A 25,154-nucleotide genomic window follows, 5' to 3' on the forward strand; every position below is an offset into this window, starting at 1 on the left:
TAAAACCATCAGCTGCCATTCCTGAGTGGTTGATCTTTCAGTCTCAAGGTTATACGCATTTTTTCTCCACTTACCAAACGACTGCAGCCAGACTCCTACCCTCAGTCCTAAAGGTGCTGTTCTTTTAATATATATTTTTAATGCTTATTTATTTGGTTGCATCGGGTCTTAGCTGCGGCACACAATTTCTTCCTTGCAGCTGCGGGATCTTTTGCTGCAGCACACGGGCTCTCTAGTTGTGATTTGGAGACTCTGGAGCCTGGGCTTAGTTGCCCCATGGCATGTGGGATGTTAGTTCCCCAAAAAGGGATGGAACCCACGTCCCCTGCATTAGAAGGCAGATTCTCAGCTGCTGGGCCACCAGGGAAGTCCCTGGTACTGTTCTCAACATGGTCATTGATGCTCTTCTGCCAGCATCACCTGCTACACATTTCCAGAATGATATGTATTTTTAAAATTATTTTTAATTGGAGGATAATTGCTTTACAATGTTGTGTTTCTTTCTGCCATAGTGTAACATGAATCAGCCATAGGGGCACAATGTCCCCACCCTTTGGGGCCTCTCTCCCACCCTTCACCCATCCTGTCTCTCTGTGTTGTCACAGAGTACTGGGTTGAACTTCCTGCCTTAATCAGCAACTTCCCTTCAACTATCTGTTTTATATGTGGCAATGTACATGTTTCAATGCTACTCTCTCAATTAATCCCACCCTCTCCTTCTCCAGCTGTGTCTGCAAGTCTGTTCATGTGTCCATCTGTATTCCTGCCCTGTATATAGGTTCATCAATGCCATTTTTCTAGATTCCATACATATGCACTAATATATGGTATTTGTTTTTCTCTTTCTGACTTACTTCACTCTGTATAACAGGCTCTAGGTTCATCCACCTCACTAGATCCGAGCAAGTGAATTTGTTTTTATGGTTGAGTGATACAGAATGACCTTTAAAAAATGTCTCAGTGATCGTGTTATTCTCCAGGTTAAAACACTAATAATTCTGTTACTCTATTTATTCATTTACAGATCTACCACGGTGAACTAAGCAGTCTGTAATCACCATTCTCAATAGATGTGTATAGCTTATTAATATTTTCTTTAAGAATGAAATAATAAATTGTCAACTTTTCTTGCTCAAAAAATTCCTATCTCAAGCGGCTTGTGTTTCCACATAGAGCTTAGCCCCTCTTAATTCAGATCTGAAGTGCCGAACCTGAGTGTGGTGTTCAAGGCCTGTCTTGTCTGACCTGTGCTCACCTTCCTCCCGCTTTCCTTAGTTCTGTTTGGTTTCTTCACGCCCTTTCAGTTCTGTGAATTCACGTTCACAGATGCGTCTCCTTCACGTCCTGGGCCATTCCTCTTGGTAATCCTTCTGGCAGGGTTTCCTGTCCTTTTCCTTTCTTCCCTTTTCCCTTATCAGTTGTGTGAACATTTCTTTTATGATAGCTCATATCTTGCCCTTTGTGGGAGAAAATTGCTCATGACCTCCTTGTGGCTGCTCCAGGCATATTTCCTTCAAAGTGCCTTCAACCTCAGTGTCCTTCTTTGTTTATGCTTTGGTCTCCTCTTATTCACTGTGGATACCCTGCACAAGCTGGTCTCACCTCTGTCACCACACCACTCATCAGAGGTCCTGGCCCCTTGAGCTTCTGAAGGCAGACTGACCACCCTAGGGCTGGACTGGGGCAGAGGGCAGCACTTTCACCCTCAGGGACCCACAGAGAAAACACCCACCCTACCTTGTCTGCCCACCTGGAATAGTGCTACAGTTCTTGAAAAGATCAATAGTCATTTATTTTTCTTTAAATTTATTTTTAATTGATTGATGATTGCTTTACAATATTGGTTTGATTTCTGTCATATATTAACATGAATTAACCATAGGTTACATAAGTCCATTTCCTCTTGAATCTCCCTTCCAGCTACTAGTCATTTATAATGAGTCTTTTTAGAGAGCCCTGGTGAAAATGAAAGTCACTCAGTCATGTCCGACTCTTTGCGACCCCATGGATTGTAGCCTGCCATGGAATTCTCTAGGCAAGAGTACTGAAGTGAGTTGCCATTTTCTTCTTCAGGGGAATCTTCCCTACCCAGGAGTTGAACCCAGGTCTCCTGCATTGCAGGCAGATTATTAACCATCTGAGCCACCATGTGAAAGCATTGTCACCTTAAACTAGGTGCTCCAGTGACTATAGTGTGTAAGACCCCGAGGAGGAGGGGTCTGTCATTGATTGAGCTCTGGCCTTCCTTCTTCCTCCAGCTTTTCTCCTCAGTAAATGTTTTCAGATACACATTTGATAATCAGTGCTTCCCAATTTCATATCCATCCCCTTTCTGTTTATTCTATGGAGTGGATTGTATTTTAAAATGTTAAACTTTGTTTACAACTCTCAGGTATATCTTTGAATTAGACCTCATGTATAAGGGCTTCCCTAGTGGCTCAGCGGTAAAGAATCCGCCTGTAATGCAGGAGATGTGGGTTTGATCCCTGGGTTGGGAAGATTCCTTGGAGGAGAACATGGCAACCCACTCCAGTATTCTTGCCTGGAGAATTCCATGGACAGAGGAGTCTGAAGGTCTACAGTCTATTGGGTCTCAAAGAGTTGGACATGACTGAAGCAGCAAAGCACACACAGACGTATATCTAAAAGGAGGGATTTCAGCATGTTTATAACCTCACAGAGGTACTGTTATTATATTATGAATATTTAAATTTTATTTTTCTAAGATTAAGTTCATTTTTGTAAGGTAGGAAGAACACACACACACGCTCACACGTACGCACACGCACACACATGCACACACACACACACACGCACACACCCATCCCCCCAGCAGATTGACTATCCATGCCATCATGTAGTCCCAGGAGCTGCCCTCAGGAGGAAAAGAAAAGTGAGTTGGCCTGAGCAAGGGGTGACAGTCCTGCTGTGGTGATGGGGCCCTGGGGAGCCGATGGGCCAGGAGGAAGGGCGTGACTGCCTCTTCTCATCTTTGGATGAACAATTCAAGGGGCGTTGGCTGGTTTAACGGAAGGCAGAGGATGCTAACTTGAAGCCTCCTCCCTTTGGCTTGGTTCCCCCAGGGCTGGCTCAGTTCAGTTCTGTTCAGTCGCTCAGTCATGTCCGACTCTCCGCGACCCCATGAATCACAGCACGCCAGGCCTCCCTGTCCATCACGAACTCTCGGAGTTCACTCAAACTCATGTCCACAGAGTCGGTGATGCCATCCAGTCATCTCATTCTTGGTCGTCCCCTTCTCCTCCCGCCCCCAACCTTTCCCAGCGTCAGAGTCTTTTCCAGTGAGTCAACTCGTTGCATGAGGTGGCCAAAGTATTGGAGTTTCAGCTTTAGCATCAGTCCTTCCAATGATAACCCAGGATTGATCTCCTTTAGAATGGACTGGTTGGATCTCCTTGCAGTCCAAGGGGCTCTCAAGTGTCTTCTCCAACACTGCAGTTCAAAAGCATCAATTCTTCGGCGATCAGCTTTCTTCACAGTCCAACTCTCACATCCATACATGACCACGGGAAAAACCATTGCCTTGACCAGACGGACCTTTGTTGGCAAAGTAATGTCTCTGCTTTTTAATATACTATCAAGGTTGGTCATAACTTTCCTTCCAAGGAGTAAGCTTCTTTTAATTTCATGGCTGCAATCAGCATCTGCAGTGATTTTGGAGCCCAAAAAAGTAAAGTCTGACACTGTTTCCACTGTTTTTCCATCTATGTCCCATGAAGTGATGGGACCAGATGCCATGATCTTTGTTTTCTGAATTTTGAGCTTCAAGCCAACCTTTTCACTCTCCTCTTTCACTTCCATCAAGAGGCTTTTAAGTTCCTCTTCACTTTCTGCCATAAGGGTAGTGTCATCTACATATCTGAGGTTATTGATATTTCTCCCGGCAATCTTGATTCCAGCTTGTGCTTCTTCCAGCCCGTGTTCCTCATGATGTACTCTGCATATAAGTTAAATAAGCAAGGTGACAATATACAGCCTTGACGTACTCCTTTTCCTATTTGGAACCAGTCTGTTGTTCCATGTACAGTTCTGACTGTTGCTTCCTGACCTGCATACAGGTTTCTCAAGAGGCAGGTCAGGTGGTCTGGTAGTCCCACCTCTTTCAGAATGTTCCACAGTTTATTGTGATCCACACAGTCAAAGGCTTTGGCATAGTCAATGAAGCAGAAATAGATGTTTTTCTGGAACTCTCTTGCTTTCTCCATGATCCAGCGGATGTTGGCAATTGGATCTCTGGTGCCTCTGCCTTTTCTAAAACCTGCTTGAATATCTGGAAGTTCACGGTTCACATATTGCTGAAGCCTGGCTTTGAGCATGACTTTATTAGCGTGTGAGATGAGTGCGATTGTGCGGTAGTTTGAGCATTCTTTGGCATTGCCTTTCTTTGGGATTGGAATGAAGACTGACCTTTTCCAGTCCTGTGGCCACTGCTGAGTTTTCCAAATTTGCTGGCATATTGAGTGCAGCACTTTCACAGCATCATCTTTCAAGATTTGAAATAGCTCAACTGGAATTCCATCACCTCCACTAGCTTTGTTCGTAGTGATGCTTTCTAAGGCCCACTTGACTTCACATTCCAAGATGTCTGGCTCTAGGTCAGTGATCACGTTATCGTGACTATCTTGGTCGTGATGATCTTTTTTGTACAGTTCTTCTGTGTATTCTTGCCACCTCTTCTTAATATCTTCTGCTTCTGTTTGGTCCATACCATTTCTGTCCTTTATCGAGCCCATCTTTGCATGAAATGTTCCTTTGGAATCTCTAATTTTCTTGAAGAGCTCTCTTGTTTTTCCTATTCCGTTGTTTTCCTCTATTTCTTTGCATTGATCACTGAGGAAGGCTTTCTTATCTCTCCTTGCTATTCTTTGGAACTCTGCATTCAGATGCTTATATCTTTCCTTTTCTCCTTTGCTTTTTGCTTCTCTTCTTTTCACAGCTATTTGTAAGGCCTCTTCAGACAGCCATTTTGCTTTTTTGGATTTCTTTTCCATGGGGATGGTCTTGGTCCCTGTCTCCTCTACAGTGTCACAAACCTCCGTACAGAGTTCATCAGGCACTCTATCTATCAGATCTAGTCCCTTAAATCTCTTTCTCATTTCCACTGTATAATCATAAGGGATTTGATTTAGGTCATATCTGAATGGTCTAGTGGTGGAGAGGAGTAAATAATGGTACTGTTTGATGAACATCATTTCCATGTCTTGGCTGTTGTGAATAATGTTTCAATAAACATAGGAATTGGAGAAGGCAATGGCAAGCCACCCCAGTACTCTTGCCTGGAAAATCCCATGGATGGAGGAGCCTGGTAGGCTGCTGTCCATGGGGTCACTACGAGTCAGACATGACTGAGTGACTTCACTTTCCTTTTCACTTTCACCCACTGGAGAAGGAAATGGCACGCCACTCCAGTGTTCTTGCCTGGAGAATCCCAGGGACGGGGGAGCCTGGTGGGCTGCCGTCTATGGGGTCACACAGAGTTGGACACGACTGAAATGACTTAGTAGCAAACATAGGAATGTGTATACCTTTTTGAGACAGTGATTTTTATTTCCTTTGGATAAATACTCAGATGGAATTGCTGAATCATATGGTAGTTCTATTTTGAATTTTGAAAGGGACCTTCATACTGTTTTCCACAGTGGCTGCACCAATTTACGTTCCCATCAATACTGGGGAAGGGTTTCCTTCTCTCCACTTGTTTTTGTTTGTTTGTTTGTTTTCTCTTGTGTTTTGGAAGATAGCCCTTTTGACACTGGTCTGGTGATCACTCAGTGTGGTTTTGAGTCACATTTCCCTGATGTTTAGGGATGTCGAGTACCTTTCATGTAACTCTTGTCCATTTGTATATCTTCTTTGGAAAAATGTCTCTTCAGATCTATTTTTTTTAATCAGATTTTTTGACTTTCCTCTATTGAACTGTATGGGTTATTGTATATTTTGCATATTAAGCCCTTATTAGTTTTATGATTTGCAAAGATTTTCTCCTGTTCAGCAGATTGCCTTTTCATTTTGTTGATGGCTTCCTTTGCTGTACAGAAGCTTTTAAATTTGATGTAGGGTTTAATTCTGTTTTTTTATATTGAACTTTTAAGTTAGATGTTATTCCTGAATGAAGACAGTGCAGTATAGGGCAATGTGTGTTCACTGTGTTTTTATTGTCAGCCCCCTAAGGTGTCTTTTAGACATTTTTTCCTTATCATTTTCTCATGAAAATTTAATACCAGAGATATACTATATATCTGCTTCTGTGCTGTGGCCCTTTGGAGAATCACAAACTTTTAAAATAGCTAAGATTTTTTTTTCACTCTGCCAAGAGCCAGTTTTTCATCCCCTTGTAAGTGATATCACTCTGGTTGAGAGTGAGGGTGTGGAGGTTAAAGTACTGTCTTGGGAGCCAGGTCTGCCCGGACTTGCATTCCAGCTTTGCCCACTCCTTGCTGGGTGACCTTGGGCAAGCTGCTTAGTCCTCTATCCCTCAGTTTCCTTATCTTCTGACTTGGAAACTACTTTAAACTGACTTGACCTACTTTAAAGGGTTATTATGAGAATTAAATGAGTTAATAAACATAGGCCTGTACCTGCTACTTAGAAACTGTTCAGTTTAGTTCAGTCACTCAGTCGTGTCTGACTCTTTGCAACACCATGGACTGCAGCATGCCAGGCTTCCCTGTCCATCACCAACTCCCAGAGCTTGCTGAAACTCCTCTGTTGTCGCCTTCTCCTCCTGCCCTCAATCTTTCCCAGCATCAGGGTCTTTTCCAGTGAATCAGTTCTTTGCATTAGGTGGCCAAAGGATTGGAGCTTCAGCTTCAGCTTCAGTCCTTCCAGTGAATATTCAGGACTGATTTCCTTTAGGATGGACTGGTTTGATCTCCTTGGAGTCCAAGGGACTCTCAAGAGTCTTCTCCAACACCACAGTTCAAAACCATCAGTTCTTTGGTGCTCAGTTTTCTTTATGGTCCAACTCTCACACCCACACATGACTACTGGAAAAACCAGTAGTTTTTGACCAGATGTAGTAGTTTTTGGTCTAGCTTTGACTAGATGGACCTTTGTTGGCAAAGTAATGTGTCTGCTTTTTAATGTGCTGTCTAGGTTGGTCAAAACTTTTCTTCCAAGAAACAAGTGTCTTTTAATTTCATGGTTGAAATCACCATCTGCAGGGAGTTTGGAGTCCAAGAAAATAAAATCTGTCATTGTTTCCATTGTTTCCCCATCTATTTGTCATGAAGTGATGGGACTGGATGCCATAATCTTAGTTTTTTTTGAAAATGTTAGCTGTTATTACTTTTTTAAAAGGTTTTTCCATTTAAAAATAGCTCAAATGGTGGAAATTAACATAATATTGTGAAACAATTATCCTCTTGTTAAAAGTAAATAAATTTTTAAAAATTAAAAAAGTAAAAATAGTTCAAGACCAGTGCACTGTATGGAAATCTGATTCTCTCCCATTTCCTTTCTTTTGAACGGTGTTTTCATTGTACATTTGGATTGTGTTATCAAAAGAAAGTGGATTATGAGTCATTATTCTGTGGGGTTTTTTTCCTCTTTTCTCCTCATCCGTTTATTTTTGTAGTTTTTCAGCAATCACAATCCATAGGGTTCTGGACTTGGTGATTTTAAGAACGAGTTTAAACACTTTATCATTTTGGGTTTCATAGTTAATGTTTAATATACAGAAAATGGATTCAGTCTGATGTGTAAAAATTTGGACTGGTGAATAATGTTGGTTTCATTTAAAAAATGTTTCGTTGAAGGAATCTCTTCCCGGGGGGACGTCGACAGAAAAGTAGCTGTTCTTCCTGAGGACATTCAGCTGATTTTCATTCATTACACAAGTGCTGGTTCATTATAAGGTACTGGTTTCAGGGAACCCCAGTTCCATAAATGTTCATTAATGTGTGCATTAATGACTTGCTCATAGATCCACAGACTCTGGTTTGTTTGTGGAATTCAGAGCCTGGTAATTAATCACTAGTTAACTTGATGCTGTAGTGAATCAGATCTGAACCTCCGGCACCAAATCATTTATCTTTGAATGACTAAAACCTTTGCACTTTGTTTTGACTGCATGGGAAAGTGGTGGATGAATAATTTGACCAATTGCGACCATAGGGAATTGCTATTTAATTAATCAAGGAAAGTGAATAATCTTGATGAGAACGGGAAAGCTATGGTTGCCCTGTAGAGTGGTGGAATTGATACCAGGGGTTCAAATTCTCTGAGGTCATCTTCTAGCTGTCTAATAACCTTGTGTGCCTTTGTAAAATAAAAATATTATATATACCTATCTGTATGGTACTTGTGAGGATAAAATGGGTTATACATGTCTGGTGCTTGGTAACTATGTTTGGCACAGAGTGCTGTGATTCATGGGGTCGCAAAGAGTCGGACACGACTGAGCGACTGAACTGAACTGAATGATCAATAAATGCTGCCAGTAATTAAAAGATTAGTTGCAACTAAAGGATGTATTAATAGATGCTTTGTTAGTGGTGTTACGCTCTTCCATTTCATTCACTCTTACCTGACTTTCCTTTATCTTTGTAAAGCAGAGAACAGTGCCCAGAATCTCTCCATTTTCCCCAATTTTCAGCCAGCCCCTGGTAATCACCACTCTATCAATTTCTATGAGGTTGGCTTTTTTAGATCCCACGTATAAGTGGTATCATGTGGTATTTGTCTCTCTGTCTGAGATAGAAGTGCTTATTTTACTTAGCATAATACTCCCACAGTTCATCTATGTGGTCACAAATGGTAGGACTTCCTGCCTAAGGCTAAATAATATTCCTCTGTGTATGTGTATATACACTCACATCTTTATTCATTTATCTTTTGATAGAGAGTACAAACTTCTTAGTTATAAGAAGAATAAATTTTTGGGATCTAATGTGCAGCATGGTGACTATAGTTAACAATAGTGTGTATTTGGAAATTGCTAAGAAAATAGATTTTAAATCTTGTTTCCACAAAAAAAGGTAATTATGTGGCCAAAGCAGTGGTGGTGATCACTTTGCAATGATAAGTGTATCAAATTTGCACATTGTATACCTTAAGCTTATACAATATTATATATCAATTATGTCTTCATAAAGCTGAGGGAAAAAGAATTGCCACCCAGTTAAATGAAAGTGATAAGGGAAGGCCATCAGCACTTATGAAGGCATCTTTTTGTCTTCTCAAGACTCACCACAGATATATTTTTGGTGAATTCTTCCTCAGTTGTTTTTGATGGAATTAGCCACTTCTTTTTCTAGTAAGTCATGTTCAGGTGACTGCCTCTTCACTGGATTGGGACTGGTTCTGTATGATCTGGCTGTTTTCACTTAGCATAAAAGCCAGAAGACAAGGACTGCATCCCACTGAGATTTGGGATCTTGACTGCCTCTGGAATCTAGCAGCCTATTAGTAGCTCTGGAATTTCCTTTCCCGGTGGTAGGGAAGGCACAATATCTTCATAGCTTCCATAGAGGAAATCTCAGACCTTTTTGGAAGCACTCCCTGGTTTTGTTGGTACCATTGGCTGAAGTGTAGGGTTCAGAAGTTGATAGATTCAGGTAGTCTGGGCACAGCCTACAGCTGGAACTGAATTCATCACCTTTCTCTCAGCGTGCTTCTTTCCTTGTAGATGCTCAGCATCACTTTGTAGACCCTCTTGAAGGTCAGAAATACCAGGCTGGGGGAAAAAGTCATAGAGTGGTATCTTACAGTGTTTTTCTGATGTCAGCTTAAAATTGGTAGGCTGTGATTCCCTGTGGCACAAAGAGATGTGTTACTTTATGACAGTATTTAATTCTGAAATTGAACCCAGCAGGGGAAAAAACATCTTAGCATGAATTTGCAAATATCTGACATAGGTATATATGGAAAACACCTTTAAAATGTCAGAAAATCCAATGATCTAACTTCTACCTTATGATGTATTTAACCCTGTGTGTGAAGACTTCTTTACTGTGCATGGGATGAATCAAAAGGGTATTTGAATTTTTAATATGCAAATATTTGATCTGGCAGGAAACATGTTTGTTTGATACATATCTTAGAAGATGATGTAAAAATTCATCTCACCAGGCAACAGAGAAATTTAAAGGGTTATTGTATCCGTCAGTGGGTGCTGTCATAACAAAGTGTCATTGACTGGATGGCTTAAACAATGGAAATTTATTCACAGTTCTGGAGGCTTGAGGTCTGCCATCAGGGTTGGGTTCTGCCGAGGGCTCTCTTTCTGACTTGCAGACGGCTACCTTCTCCCTGTGGCATCATATGGTGGAGCACGCTTTTTCCTGTTGTTGTTCAGTTGCCAAGTCGTGTACGACTCTTTGGGACCCCATGGACTGCTGCATGCCAGGCTTCCCTGTCCCTCACCGTCTCCTGGAGTTTGCCTAAGTTCATGTCCATTGAGTTGGCGATGCCATCCCTGCTTTTTTCATATCTTTTCTTAAAGGGATACTAATATCATCAGGAAGGCACCACTTTCATGACCTTATCTAAACATAATTTCTCTGCAAGGGCTCCATCTCCAAATGCTGTCACAGTGGAGGTTGGTATATGAACATATGAGTCATTTGTGCAGGGGACACGACTAAGTTCAGAGAAGTTCTCTAGATACCTCCTGAGATTGTCTTGTTTTTCGCTTCCCTCCCTTTCCCTCCCTTCCCTTCTCCTCCCTCCCCTCCTCTCACACTCTTTTCTTTGCCATCCTACATTCTCTTTACTTCCTCTCATGTCCTTTCCCTTCCCCTCCCTAACCCTCCTTTCTTCCCAGTCTTTCCTTCCTTGCCCCTTCCATTCTTCCTTCCATTCACCTCCTCTCTCTTCTCCTCCTCCTCCCCCATCTCTCTCTCACATCGCCACCCCCGCCACCCCAAGCTACTTGTGATCATATGCTTCAAGACACAGGCATTTGTGGGTTGAATCTGATAGGCTTTGCTTGCTTCAAAATATTTGAAAAAAAATGGAGCCATTATTTTAAAAAGTTAAATTAATGCTTGAACAGACTCTGGGAAATACTGAAGGACAGGGAAGCCAGGCATGCTACAGTCTGTGGGGTCACAAAGAGTTGAACATGACTTCACTCAGTCAGTTCAATCGCTCAGTCGTGTCTGACTCTTTGCGACCCCATGAACATGACTTAGCAACTGAATAATAACAACAATGTAAGTTCTCTAGAAAGATCAGAGATCTAGTCTACAGTCCCTGGAGGAGATTCTATAGAGCAATGAGTAGACTTTGGGGCCATGCTGCCTGAATTCACATCCTGGCAGTCCAGGTACTGCTGGTATATGACCTTAGACAATTGATTGTCCGTTCCTATGGCCCTGATTTCTCATCTATAAGTGAAGATAACGGTTCACATTCTTTCTATTGTCTTTCTGCCCTTGAGGTTTAGTCTCATTTTTCTTGTAACACTGGTCTTGCACTGTGTTTTTTACCTTGTGAGAAAGAACCATTTCTTTGTTCTTGAAAGTAGGGAAATGAAAGAGATTGATAGAGACAGGAATGGAAGACAGAGAAAGAAGAGGATTGATTAATATTTTAAGAGATATAATACATACCTTATTTATTTTTTGGGTGGGATATATTTTACATATTACATATATATTACATATGTACATATTTTACATTTTACATATATCTTCTACCTGGCTTCTTCTTCATTTGGTTTATATTTCTAGATTCTACAGGCATTTAATTTCTCTACTCTTGCTTTAGGAAGAAAACAATAATTATAGAGAATTACATGGAACACTGGCTAAATCACTGTTACCAGCTCAGTGATTATCTGTGTACCCTTGGGCAAGTCAGAATTCTTTTCAAGGACTTTGTTTTCTCATCTGAAAAAGGTCATAATAATTCATATCTTGTCTACTTCACTGGAGTTTTATAAGTTCAAATCGGAGATCATGTAGGCCCTCATTTTAAAACAATATTCAGTATGACACAGATGGGAGCGTATTGATGGTTCTCATATCAATGCCAGTGCCACCATGTTTTTATAACTCATGATTTCTGAAAAGTCAAGAGATTAAAGTCTGGTAGAATTGCTCTGCAAGTAATCTTACTAGTTCCTGGAGGGCTTTTCCAGAGCTGTGCTTTTGTTTGAATATCTGTAACTAGATATGGCTGTTCATTTCCTGGGGACATGCCAACTCAGTTGAAACAGGCACCAAGGGGCCGTGTGAAGGTTCAGGTCATCTTGCTAGTATTTTCCAGGACTTGTGTCTTGGAAAAGGCATCTGGAACATTTTCAAGCTCATTGAAATAGGAGAGAAAGGGGTGGCCCAAAATAAAATGCTTTGGAGATGGGTTTTATGATGCACTGTGAGGACAGAAACACCTGAATGTGTCAATAACTGTAGAATCAGGGAAGTCTTTAGATGCTCTCTGGTCCAACTGGTCATTTCATAAATGGAAACACTGATGTCTAGAGAAGTGCCCAGTGCTAGAGTTAACTAATAAAAAGAGCAAGAACAGAGCTTGACTCTTGGCTGTCAGTTTAGTGCCTGTGGTTCAACAGAGTGGAGCAAGTTTGCTCCTGGAGTCGCAGAGACCTGGGATGACATCAGTCATCAGCAGGCGTTCTCCCTGTCATTTCTGATGCCAAGACATCGGATGGCTAGGGATAATGGGATGAGACCCGCTCAGTCTCAGTGAACACTGACTTTCCTTCTTCACTCTGCTTCATTTTTAAATGCTCAGAGGGAGTGGACCCCCCTTGCCCAACCCACTGCATCTAACCCTCTCTGGGTTGCCTTTTTCTAGGAAGTTCTTAGGCACCAAGTCTGAGTAGATCACACTGTTTTATTTAGAAAATTCTTTGCATTTGCTTCTATCTTTGCTACCCAAGCCCGGCACTCTAATTTAATGATGATGATGCCAAATTCAACTCTGTTTGTTCTGAGCAGTCTTGTGCAGATGGAGGCTGGTGATTTGTGAAGAGGCATTATGTCACATCAAATTTCATTTGAAAGTCCATAAGTATACCTATTTAAAACAAAAACAAACTGTTTCAATTTCCTGGGGAGGGACATAAATCATGTATTTTTATTCCCTCAGAAGATGAGTGCTAATATTTCAAAGGTGACAAGCAATCTCTAAGAATAAATCACAATTTGAGCCCCTTTATACTGGAGCTGATATATACTGCAGTGGGATTTAGAGATGTTTCTTCAACAATATTTAATAGAAGATCAAGGCCCCTCTGTTACTATTTCTAATCCTAGAGGGGGCCTTCAACAGTCTTAAGCATCCTAAGTTAAGGTTGTATCAAGGATTCCAGCTCAGAGCAGAATGCTACCGCCTGTTTGGGGTTCTGGGTTACTGGAGTCTACAGTTTCAAAGAGTTAGGGTTTAATTTAAAAGACCCACAGGAATAGTCATGCAGAGTATAGCTTTTCTATTTTAACAGAGAGTGTCATACAGAAAAAATGTCATGAACAGGATGTACAGTGACATTCAGTTTGGAGATCTGCCTGATTCTATACATTTCATGGTAGCACCAGGCATGTCTAACTTAGTTATAGCCTCGAAAATTTACAGAGAGCTAGAACTGGCCTGGGGAGAACAATGCCACATGTGAAGTGAGACTGTGGATTCAAACCCAGGGTCTTACGCTTACTGACTTCATGTCTTGTAAAAGTGATCTCTAAATTTCTGAGCCTCAGTTTCCTTATGACATACAGATATCTATTTTCTATAGGTAGAGTCAAGTAGACTAAATAGGGTGCTGCAGTGTTACCTGTGGAATGCCTAACATAGTTCCTGGTATGTAGAAATGACAGAGTTTGAGTATTAACCAGGTGCTAGGAGCTGTTCCTAGTTTTACCTTATGAGGTTCGGAACCATTAGCCTCTTTTTCATTTTCATATCATCCTGTGCCTCATGATGTGTTTTTAAAATTTTTATTCATTCAATGTTCCAGTAGCTAACTTAACTGTGGTTCTTAGAAAATCTTGCTAGACTGATCCAGACCTTTAGGTTGAGCCTGGCCTTGAGTGTGTTCAACTTCTCCTTTGAGGTTCAGTCTCAGACACAGCTTCTTCTTGCCTCCTGGCTCTGGGTAAATATCAGAGTAGGAAGGACCATTGCTTGAGAGAGGGACCTGCTTTAGGTTAAACTCCATCACCACCTGAGCCACGGTCAGATTTCTTTTCAGGCTTATAGTTAAAACCCTCCTTGCTTTGGGCTTGCTCAGTTTCTCTCTCTGAGCATCAGTTCATTCTTTAATTGGGGAGTTCTGTTTATTTATTTTTCTTGATTTGGTAATTTCATAACCTTTTAGGATCTTTTGTCTGTGAACAAAAAGCGTTTGTCCTAGGTTCATTTTGAAAAATCTCAGTTGTTTGCTTTTTCTCAGGATTTTCTCAAGATATCCCAGCTCTCTGAAGACGTTAATTGTGTTTTGATTCTCTGTATAATCAGATTGGCTTGTGGAGTACTCTTGAGTTCTCTTGAAACTGTCTGCAGGGTTGTGCCTTTCCCTGAGTTTGGAGAGGCAGTCTTTCTTAGGCAGATGTGTTTCTCCTCATACCTTGTCCCCATCCTGAAACCAGGGGAGTTGTCAATTCTTTTCTTTCTTCCATCCTCTTGTCTCAAGGGACTCAATCCATGACTCTAAACACTTTACTTTCTTTGTCTCCCTACCATCATTTTTACCAGGAAGTGATTTTTATATTTGGTGTTTGTTTGATAGAAGATAAGCAACAAAGATAAAGTAGTGACAGTTTAATTTTCTGGTACATTTGTCAAATTTTCTGCCTTATTTTGTTCTTTTTGTGGGCTTCCCTGGGTTCAGTCGCTGGGTCAGGAAGATCTCCTGGAGAAGGGAACGGCTACCCACTCTAATATTCTTGCTTGGAGAATTCCATGGACAGAGGAGCCTGGCAGGCTACAGTCCATGGGGTCACAAAGAGTCGGACGTGACTGAGCAATGAACACTTTCACTTTCACCAGGAAATTGAGATATGCCAAGGCTGGAATTACCAATGGTATGAATTGAAAATGAAACGAACTCAGTGACACACCAGCAGAGCGGCAGGGCTGTGGTGTGGGAGTGGCTCACCCAGAGCAAGGGTTGGATAAACCTGTGTGGGAAATTCTCCCTGGGATTTCCTAACATCCTCCTTCTTGAAAATATTTCTGTTCAGGGCTTGGCATCCTGTGAAACAAGGTGATAGCTTGGTTGTTAGAATCAAAATAAACTCGTTATGGCTGAGTAACTCCTTCAAATCCAGATGAGGCTGCTGTCTCTCAATAGTTATTCAGTGGCCTGAGGGAAATGAGCTAGGAGTTTCTCTGTGGGAGGAGCTGACAAGGGTCCATAACAGAGAAACATTTATTCTTATCAGTGGCCTGATTGGCAGCTGTAGCCCATAGGCTGAAGACTGCATTGCCTCTAAGGCAAGTCTTGACTAGTTCCTCATCTTAAAAAATGGCTAGGCATCCTAGCAGTATAGAATGAGTTCACTGTAGCTGCATCTCTGTGAGTAAAATACCAATGTGATTTAGCCTTCAGCTTGCTCTGCTCCAATCTATTCTCTTCACTGCAGCCAAGCTATATTTTAAAAACAGAAATTGGACTTTGTCACCACCATGATTTAAGCCCAGGCTCCTTCATGTGGCCTCCAGAGCCCAGCAGGGGTGGCCCAAGCTCATCTTTCCAGTTTGTCTTCAAATAGGCAAAGTTCCCTCCTCTAATGAATTCTTTTCATTCTTCTCTATCTGGTATGTTATTTTTCTCCCCTTCACCTGTTTCACTGCTATTTCAGGTTTTGGATGAACAGTCACTTCTATAGAGAATCCATCTCTGAACTTCTCAAACTAGGTCAAATCCCCGTTAAATGATGCCACATTATTGGTAGAACATATAAGTTCTGCTCAGTATCTTGCCAGGCTGTGAGGGCTATGATGGTGTTTTGTTCATCACTCTGCTTTTAAAAGCATTGGTTAGTTAGTTCAGTCGCTCAGTCGTGTCTGACTCTTTGCGACCCCATGAATCACAGCACGCCAGGCCTCCCTGTCCATCACCAACTCCTGGACTTCACTCAAACTCATGTCCATCGAGTCGGTGATGCCATCCAGCCATCTCATTCTTTGTCGTCCTCTTCTCCTCCCGCCCCCAATCCTTCCTAGCATCAGACTCTTTTCCAGTGAGTCAACTCGACGCATGAGGTGGCCAAAGTATTGCAGTTTCAGCTTTAGCATTAGTCCTTCCAATGAACACCCAGGATTGATCTCCTTTAGAATGGACTGGTTGGATCTCCTTGCAGTCCAAGGGACTCTCAAGAGTCTTCTCCAGCACCACAGTTCAAAAGCATCAATTCTTCGGCGCTCAGCTTTCTTCACAGTCCAACTCTCACATCCATACATGACCATGGGAAAAACCATAGCCTTGACTAGATGGACATTTATTGGCAAAGTAATGTCTCTGCTTTTAATGTGCTATGTAGGTTGGTCATAACTTTCCTTCCAAGGAGTAAGCGTCTTTTAATTTCCTGGCTGCAATCAGCATCTGCAGTGATTTTGGAGCCCCAAAAAATAAAGTCTGACACTGTTTCCACTGTTTCCCCATCTATTTCCCATGAAGTGATGGGACCAGATGCCATGATCTTCGTTTTCTGAATGTTGAACTTCAAGCCGCCAACCTTTTCACTCTCCGCTTTCACTTTCATCAAGAGGCTTTTGAGTTCCTCTTCACCTTCTGCCATTAAGGGTGGTGTCATCTGCATATCTGATGTTATTGATATTTCTCCCAGCAATCTTGATTCCAGCTTGTGCTTCTTCCAGCCCAGCATTCCTCATGATATACTCTGCATATAAGTTAAATAAGCAGGGTGACAATATACAACCTTGACGTACTGCTTTTCCTATTTGGAACCAGTCTGTTGTTCCATGTCCAGTTCTAACTGTTGCTTCCTGACCTGCATACAGGTTTCTCAAGAGGCAGGTCAGGTGGTCTGGGATTCCCATCTCTTTCAGAATGTTCCACAGTTTATTGTGATCCACACAGTCAAAGGCTTTGGCATAGTCAATGAAGCAGAAATAGATATTTTTCTGGAACTCTCTTGCTTTCTCCATGATGGTAAAGGGCTAATCAGTGTTCTTTGAATGTACAGACTAAATGGTCCTCTCCTTTTATAACTCTGCAAAGACAAAAAGTTCAGGCTCTGCAGTTTCCCTTCTGTTTCCTCATCTCCATTCTCAAAGCTGAATTTCTGTTCATCTTTCAAGATTAAATTTAATGATCTCCATTGCAGTGCTTCTCATGGTCATTCTCTGTACTGGTCAGGGTAGACTCAATGGCTTAAATTAACAAAAGCATATTTCTAGGTCATGCAGCATGTCCATCATGCTGGTCTGGTGACCTGCTCCTCACTCAGGGACACAGGCTGAAAGAGCTTCCATTTCTTTGCTTCCATAATTTCCAAGACAGGAAGAAGGAAATGTGTTAAGTCTGATGCTGGCCCTTAATCTTTCTCCCTCAAGGTGGTAGTCTCCTCAGATTCATGCTTGGAAAAGTATGGGAAAATAAAGTTGAATTATTTGCTCAGGAGGAGGAAATCGGGTAATATATTCTGGATGAAATGTGCTAATGCAGACCAGCCCCCTCTTATATCTGGCTTTTCTTGGTCTCTCAACCCCTCACTTACAATGATCTATTCTACCACTCTCATATAGTCAAATAAAAGATCTTGTAATCAGCAACAACTGAATCACCTTTGAAATCTTAGTGTCAAGTACATCACTCTATAACTCTATCTTCGCCTTTCCAGCTCACACACTGTAGTACTCACACTGGAATCATTTCTGCCTCCCTCAGGAGTCCTACTAAAGTTAGGGTTCCCTGGAAGGCAAACTCTGAGATGGAGACTGACATGCAGGAAGCTTAATAGGGATGGAATGCCTGTGGGGGAAGGGAAAGATACAGAATTGGACAGAGGGAGGGGTTAGCTGAATCTCATTGAGTGCTCTGAATCCGGTATAATCTTTAACAATTATCTTGAGTTACTGTTAAGGAGAACCATCCTTCAGTGAAGGTTGTCCTCAGGGTGGGGGTGCGACTAAGGGTGAGGCAGCTCACAGAAGTCAAGGACAGCTTTCCTCAAAGGCTAACAGTGGAAGATTCTTAGCAGGCAGTACTTCCAGTGGCTGGGGGAACAAGTTCTTTAACTTTGATGTGGGCAGTGCATTTCAACTCATACTTGCTGTCCTCACTTCTTTCCTTAATAACTGCGATTCCTTGGCATCTCATGATCATCAGCTGTTTTCTTGCAGCATCAGTTCCCTTGTTTCTCATTTTAATCTATCCTGTTTGTTCAAAAACTCATTGGGCACGCCTCTTTCTCACTACCCCGCCCCTTCCCCAAGTATCTGGGTGCATCTGGAGTGAAGCACACGGCCACGCTGACTGCTCTCACTTAGTGTTTATGGTCACAAGTCACATGTGCCTCTGTAGCCACCTACTATACGCTCTAGTAAACTGTTTCCTTCTTTCCACTTCCCTGGTGGCTCAGACAGTAAAGTGTCTGCCTACAGTGTGGGAGACCCGGGTTCAATCCCTGGGTCGGGAAAATCTCCAGTATTCTTGCCTGGAAAATCTCATGGACGAAGGAGCCTAGTGGGCTACTGTCCATGGGGTCTCAAAGAGTCTGACATGACTGAGCGACTTCACTTTTCCAAAATGATGAGTTCATACCTTTTCCCCTCTCTTTAAACATTATGTACCACATCCTTCTCCTAATTCTCAGATGTTACTCTCTCACTTCACTGAGAAAATTAAAAAACAAGCAAAGGAGCATTACTTTGTCTTTCCACCACCAAACATACCAACTTTCTTCCCTTATCTGTTAGTTTCGTTTTTGTTGTAAAAATGACTTGCTCCATCTGTGGACTGGAACTCAACTTCTCTTGTATCCTCCAAGACTTTGCTCCTGCAGAAATCTGCTCTCATTCTTTTTGTCTTTATTGAGTTTTTTGCAATATTATGTCTGTTCATGTTTTGATTTTTTGGCCCTGAGGCATGTGGGGTCTTACCTCCCTGGCCAGGGATTGAACCTACACCCCCTGCATTGGAAGGCGAATTCTTAACCAATGGACCATCAGGGAAATATCCTTGCTGTCTCTTCTATAATGTCAGTTTTCTTCACTAGTATTGAATCATGTCCAACCGTGTGTAAACATTCTATAATCTTTTCCAGAACAGTCTTTAAACAAGACTGTCTTTCAACATGGAGTCTCCCTAGAGCTACTACAGTTTTTCTTATCTTGATGGTAAAATATCTCAGAAAGTTTGCCTTGTTTTTCTGTCTCCTTCATCTTTCCTTCTTTCTTTAATTGATTCCAGTAAGGCTTTACTAGCCACTTTCCCCAAACTTCTCTTAACAGCTTCTTGAACTTCTTGCCAAATCAAAACATTAATTCTGTCTCTCTCTTATTCAACTTTTTCAGCATCATGTGACAAAACTGACCATTATTCCTTTCTTGAAACACTTTTCCTCTTGACTTTTATGATACTCACTCTTCTGTAAAGCAAAATGCTTTAATGATGTAAGGAACCAACTTATTTAAGAATTCTATTGCCTTGAGTGCCAGAAAGATCTGAAACACCTCTAATGATTTCATGCAGTTACTATCCTATCCCAAATTTTTGGGAGAGTCCCCTCCACACCCAAGCTTGATGTACTCATATTATTATACAATTTTTATATTTCTGTTGGCCATTTGTTTTGAAAACTCATGATACTGTGCACGTAGAATTATTGATTGCCTGAATTCTTTCACTAAGTTTTGATGTTTGTTTCTTAAATTTATGGAAGTCTTGCTGACTGTGTTTTCTTTCAGAGCCTCAGTTAACTTTCAAGTATAGGTTAACAGATCTTTAGTACTGAAAAGAATCTGATATTATTTTTGGGTGTTGTATTTAGGAAATAAATCCGTCTACATTTATTTTTAAAGTAAATAAATGAGTTTTCAGTGGTTCGATGTAGTTTCTGTGCATGAAGATTACTAGGATTTCAGTTATTATCTTAGTAGTAATGCTACGTTTGACTAGTTATCATTTTCAGAGTGCTTTCATGAGGTAAATCATAGTAAATAAGAGTTGGACTTTTGATTTCAAATTGTGGATATAGTGTGTTTGTACCAGATGACTTCGGTTCAGTTCAGTTCAGTCGCTCATTCGTGTCTGACTCTTTGTGACCCCATGAATCACAGCACGCCAGGCCTCCCTGTCCCTCACCAACTCCCGGAGTTCACTCAAACTCATGTCCATCGAGCTGGTGATGCCATCCAGCCATCTCATTCTCTGTCGTCCCCTTCTCTTCCCACCCCCAATCCCTCCCAGCATCAGAGTCTTTTCCAGTGAGTCAGCTCGTCGCATGAGGTGGCCAAAGTATTGGAGTTTCAGCTTTAGCATCAGTCCTTCCAATGAACACCCAGGATTGATCTCCTCTAGAATGGACTGGTTGGACCTCCTTGCAGTCCAAGGGACTCTTAAGAGTCTTCTTAGTGCCAGACATTTAACTTCTCTAAGCCTCAGTCTAGACTTTAGAATGATGGTAGTGCTGTACCTCACTCACGGAATTGTATGTGGGTTAAATTAGATGACACATTGAAAGATACAGAGCAGTAGATTCAGAAGTAACCCTTATGATCAGGGGCATCTGCTAGTAATTAACCAGACTGGAGCTAGAGCTCATATTGGCTATTTTGGATTCCCACATGTTTTTATTCTTCCCTCTCCCAGGCCATCACACATTAGCAGTCTGAGTAAAATGAATGTAAACACATTTTTAAAAACATAAACTCTAGAAAGACTAAACTCTATGCTTATGGTTGTAGGTTATCTTAATTCTTATCATGAACTTTTTATGAGACACAAGGTGATGCTCTGATCTCCATTCCAAAGATAAAAAGATCTTTTTTGTTGAATCAGCCCATTATTCTGTGACATGGGATGCATCTCCAGGTCAAGTGATGAAAGACATTAATTTTCATTAGACAGCAGTTGCTGTCTGTATTCATAGTACAACATGGGAGAAAATGGCTCCACAATCATTTTGTACCAGATGGATTAAAACATGTATTAGTAAGAAAAACAAGCAGAGAGGGGTTGAATTCTCTTGATCTCTCTGATGAAAGCCACACTGTATACAGTGGACACCTAATAAATATTCATTGGTGTCAATGCCTGGACCCAGAACTCCTTGATTTGGGACTTTTAAATCAAGCATCCTTTTTGGTGAAAGATTAATAATAGATGCAGTCTTCATACTTCTTGAGTTCTTCACTGTTATGTCCCACCATGCATCTTTCTAGAAAGATTTTCAGGTAGATGGAATCTTCTACACCAGGTACAATTTGCGCTTAAGCTTTTGTGCTAATGCATCTTGCTTTTTCTCTTGCCTTCCGTGGGCATTCATCTTTTCTAATTTCATTGTAAGATGATCATATTCCAGTTTAGTCATTCAACTAACTGTTATTGCTTCTTTTTTTTTTTTTTTTCTTCTTCTTCTTCAGATATTGATGAGTGTGCAGCTAAGATGCATTACTGTCATGCCAACACTGTGTGTGTCAACCTGCCTGGGTTATATCGCTGTGACTGTATCCCAGGATACATCCGTGTGGATGACTTCTCTTGTACAGGTGAGTGCTAAGAAGCAATGCTGCTTTTCTGATTCAATCCTTCTCTGCATCGTATCCATGTTGTTTCGTTTAGCTGCAAGTACACTAATACTATTTTTACCAAACTAATTCTTCTCTTTCATTATCTTACTATCAAGTTTTTTTGAAAACAATATAATTTAAATCTGCATAATTTATTTCCACTCTTGTTATGTCTGTCTCTGTCTGTGTGCATGCATACATTCGTATATGGTTTGAACTTGAAGTCTCAGTTGCCTATGGTAACACTGAAGGACTTAGAGATTCCTTCTCCAAAAAGAGAAAAGCATCAAACTATTCTCCTTTCATCATGGTGAAATGTTTTTGTATATGAGAAAATGTACTTTGTTTTCACTGGGAAGGACAAGAGCTTAAATTTAAAGTGTGCAAGAGTGCCTGGTGGGCGGAATTGGGTCTGGGGGGCGGTCACTCAAGACTTTTCACTGACATATTGTTAGTTTCTCGTCTCTTCTGCCTTCGTCACACTGGGCTGTCAGCCCTAAACGGGAATGCCAGGCATTGTGGTTGGTGCCTGTATGTGAGCAGCGCTAACTTGGTGGTGTTTGGTTTGAGGTTCCATTAGCATTTAAGTCGTGAATGTGGAGACATGAGCAGTCGATTGGCTAGGATGCGAAAAAGTTCTAATTCTGTCTTCTTTTGGATGAAATGTGTTTAAATGCCCAATCTGTAACCTATAAAGAAATGGCTCCTTGAATACAAGATTTCAGTCATGGTATGTATTTCTCTGACTCTTGTATATTTCTCTTGGTCCTAATGACTCTGTTATATAAACAATGATTTCTTCACTCACAATGGAATGGTACTCATTTCTAAATAATTTGTATTTCGAATGACCTTTCCAAAAGTACAAAAATTTACGAAAGTTCAAGAAGTATGTTTGTATCTTCAAATACTTTTACTCTTGTTTGTTGTATTAATAATATTTTAAAGTTACTGTTCTTTGGTTAAAAGGACTAGTGATTTCAGATTGATGAGGTTTCTGACACTCACAGTTGGTCACGTCTCATTTATCTGTCTTTTACTTGATTTTCTTATAAGAAAATCCCTGGAGAAAAAGAGATTTCATAGATACTATGCTGAGACATAAACATTTTAAGGGGACAAAACTCTTGTGGACCTGTCAACAAACAATTGAAAAATCTGTGATGTTCTAGATGACTGTTATTCTGTTATCATTGGTCTACCCCTGGTCCTGACTTATGTTAGTTCTGACATTAGGCAAAGGCAGCAAATCACCTCCCAGCACAGCTGGACCTTATCGTGCAGCTCAGACCTGAGTAAGGCACTGATGGGTGGAAATTATATGAGAATCCATAACATCTCAGCTCTTACTTTGTAATGGAAGGAGGAAGGCAAGAGTTGGTACTTATTGAAAGACTATTAAAGACAGGTGCTCTGCCCAGTAGTTTGTATATATGGATGAAGATGGAAAATGTATTACTTTTTAAGAACTAGCCCCAGAGTTACTTTTAGAAAGAGAGCTGTGTTGTTCAGAGTAAAATTCAAGGGTATGGGTATCAGTGGGTACTCCATCCCCCCTCTAGAAAAGCATAGTGCTGCAGGAAAAAATGTATACCCACATGTTTTGTTTTGTTTGTGTGTATATTTTGTCTGAGACAGAAAAGTTAGAACAAAAGAGAGAAAGAGGAGAAAGAAACCAGCCAGAGAGCCAAAGGCTGGGTGCTATGGAGCAGTGATGCCCTGCCTGTTTGGCACCAGGGACCATTTTTATGGAAGAGATTTTTTCCATGAACTGATTGGGAATTATTGTGCATTTTATTTCTATTATTATTACATTAGCTCCACCTCAGATTGTCAGGCAGCAGATCCCGGAGGCTGGAAGTGCCTGCTGTAGAGGACAGAGGTCAGTGAAAACCACCCAGTGAAAGGATGGCTGGCTGAAAGGATTTTTAAGGACAGGACTATTTAATGTGAGGCAATCTGTTGTGGTGGTTTTGCTGTGTAATATGCAATGTGAGTCTTCCCCATTGACCCTCTAACCTTCAGCAAAATCTGCCACTTAATGGTGAACCTCCCCCTTCCCACCCTAAAGAAATTTAAGTTAACATGGCAGACAGCAGAAATGGTACATATGTGTATATGAAGGATAGCATGACCTCATAGGCAGAGGTAACTCTTCCTATCCTTTCCCTAATGCCCAGACATACATGCATCATAATCACCATGGCCTCTCAGGAGTGTCAAAAATCTCGATGAGGGCTTTGGACATCCCCCCATAGGTCATAGGATTGAGGATAAGATCCCTTTCTTTAAAAAAGAAATCTTCCATTGGTCCCAGATTTTTTAATCTACTGCGCATTTTTCTGCTTCTTTTCACAGCAGACCTCCTAATTGACTTGTCAGTGGTTATTGTCTCCATTGCGTGTACTTCCTTCACATCTCCTCTTCAATCCCTCCCGTTAAGTCTTCCAGTCTCACCATTCAGCAGAGTGTGTGTTTATCAAGGTCAACCATGAGTCCCATTTTGCTCAATATAATCTTATCTTTGTGACCTCTCAGCAGCATTTAGCAGAGCTGACTACATCTTCCTTATTTAAACACATCATTTTTTTTTGACCTTTGAGACAATAGGTTTCCTGATTTTCTTTCTATGTCACCCGTCCCTCCTGCCCAGTGTTCCTGGCTATTCTTCTTCCTGTACTGATATCTTAAAGGTTAAAGTACTATAGAGCTCTGCCCAAAAGCCTTTTCTATGTTATCTATGTAATCTTTTTAGATGTCTACAATTCAATATTACAACATTATAGCATCTCTGTCAATAACTCCTAAATTTCTGTCCATTTCCAATCTTTCTCATGAGCTTCTGAATTATATATTCAACTTGAAATCTACACATAGGTATTTAATAGGATTTCATATTGACATTATGAGAGAGAACTCTATTTTTTTTTCTAAATTTATTATGGAGGAACATTGATGGGAATGAGGAGAGCTGAGAGACAAGCTTTCTCCTTGTGGTCATTTCTCCTCTAGATCAGACTCAAGCGCCTCCATTAGACACATTAGTAGTGAGCTGAACTCTGACATTCACCTTCGTGTCCTGAAAATAAGTCTGTTAGACCAAATATGCTCTTGACCCTTCAAGACAGAGCAGGTCCCCACATCTAATCTCTGCCATTTCTTTATTGGTAAAGAAGACTTCTTCCCCCAAGCAGTTATAATCCTCTGTAATTAATGAGGTGTATAGTAAATGTATGCCACTGTAAGATGTCTTTTCAGATACTTTGTTTCCGGGAAGAAAAGTTGCTAGGAGAAATTCACAGGCTTGAAGACATCCTTCGTTTAATGGCATTTCTCATTATTGACATTCTTATTTCCAAAGATCATTCTAGTCTCTGTCCCAAGTCAATTAGTATCTGCTGCCACTGCTCAGTTGGCTTTCCAAGTACATTGGGTCATTTTTTTCTCTTTAATTTTTCTTGGTTTGTCGTTTC

General features: G+C 41.1%; 1 protein-coding gene across 1 annotated transcript in view; it reads left to right on the forward strand.

Annotated features, from left to right (window-relative positions):
* The window catches only part of NELL1 (neural EGFL like 1), a 964,969-nt gene that overhangs the window by 473,406 nt on the left and 466,409 nt on the right, over positions 1–25,154 (forward strand). The window contains exon 12 of the mRNA XM_055416043.2: positions 21,535–21,660. Within this exon, the coding sequence (XP_055272018.2) occupies positions 21,535–21,660 (126 nt within the window). The remainder of the gene's footprint in view (positions 1–21,534; positions 21,661–25,154) is intronic.

This window comes from Moschus berezovskii, chromosome 25 (genome assembly GCF_049115385.1).
Source record: "Moschus berezovskii isolate FMDL1 chromosome 25, NW_MosBer_1.0, whole genome shotgun sequence".
NCBI lineage: Eukaryota > Metazoa > Chordata > Mammalia > Artiodactyla > Moschidae > Moschus > Moschus berezovskii.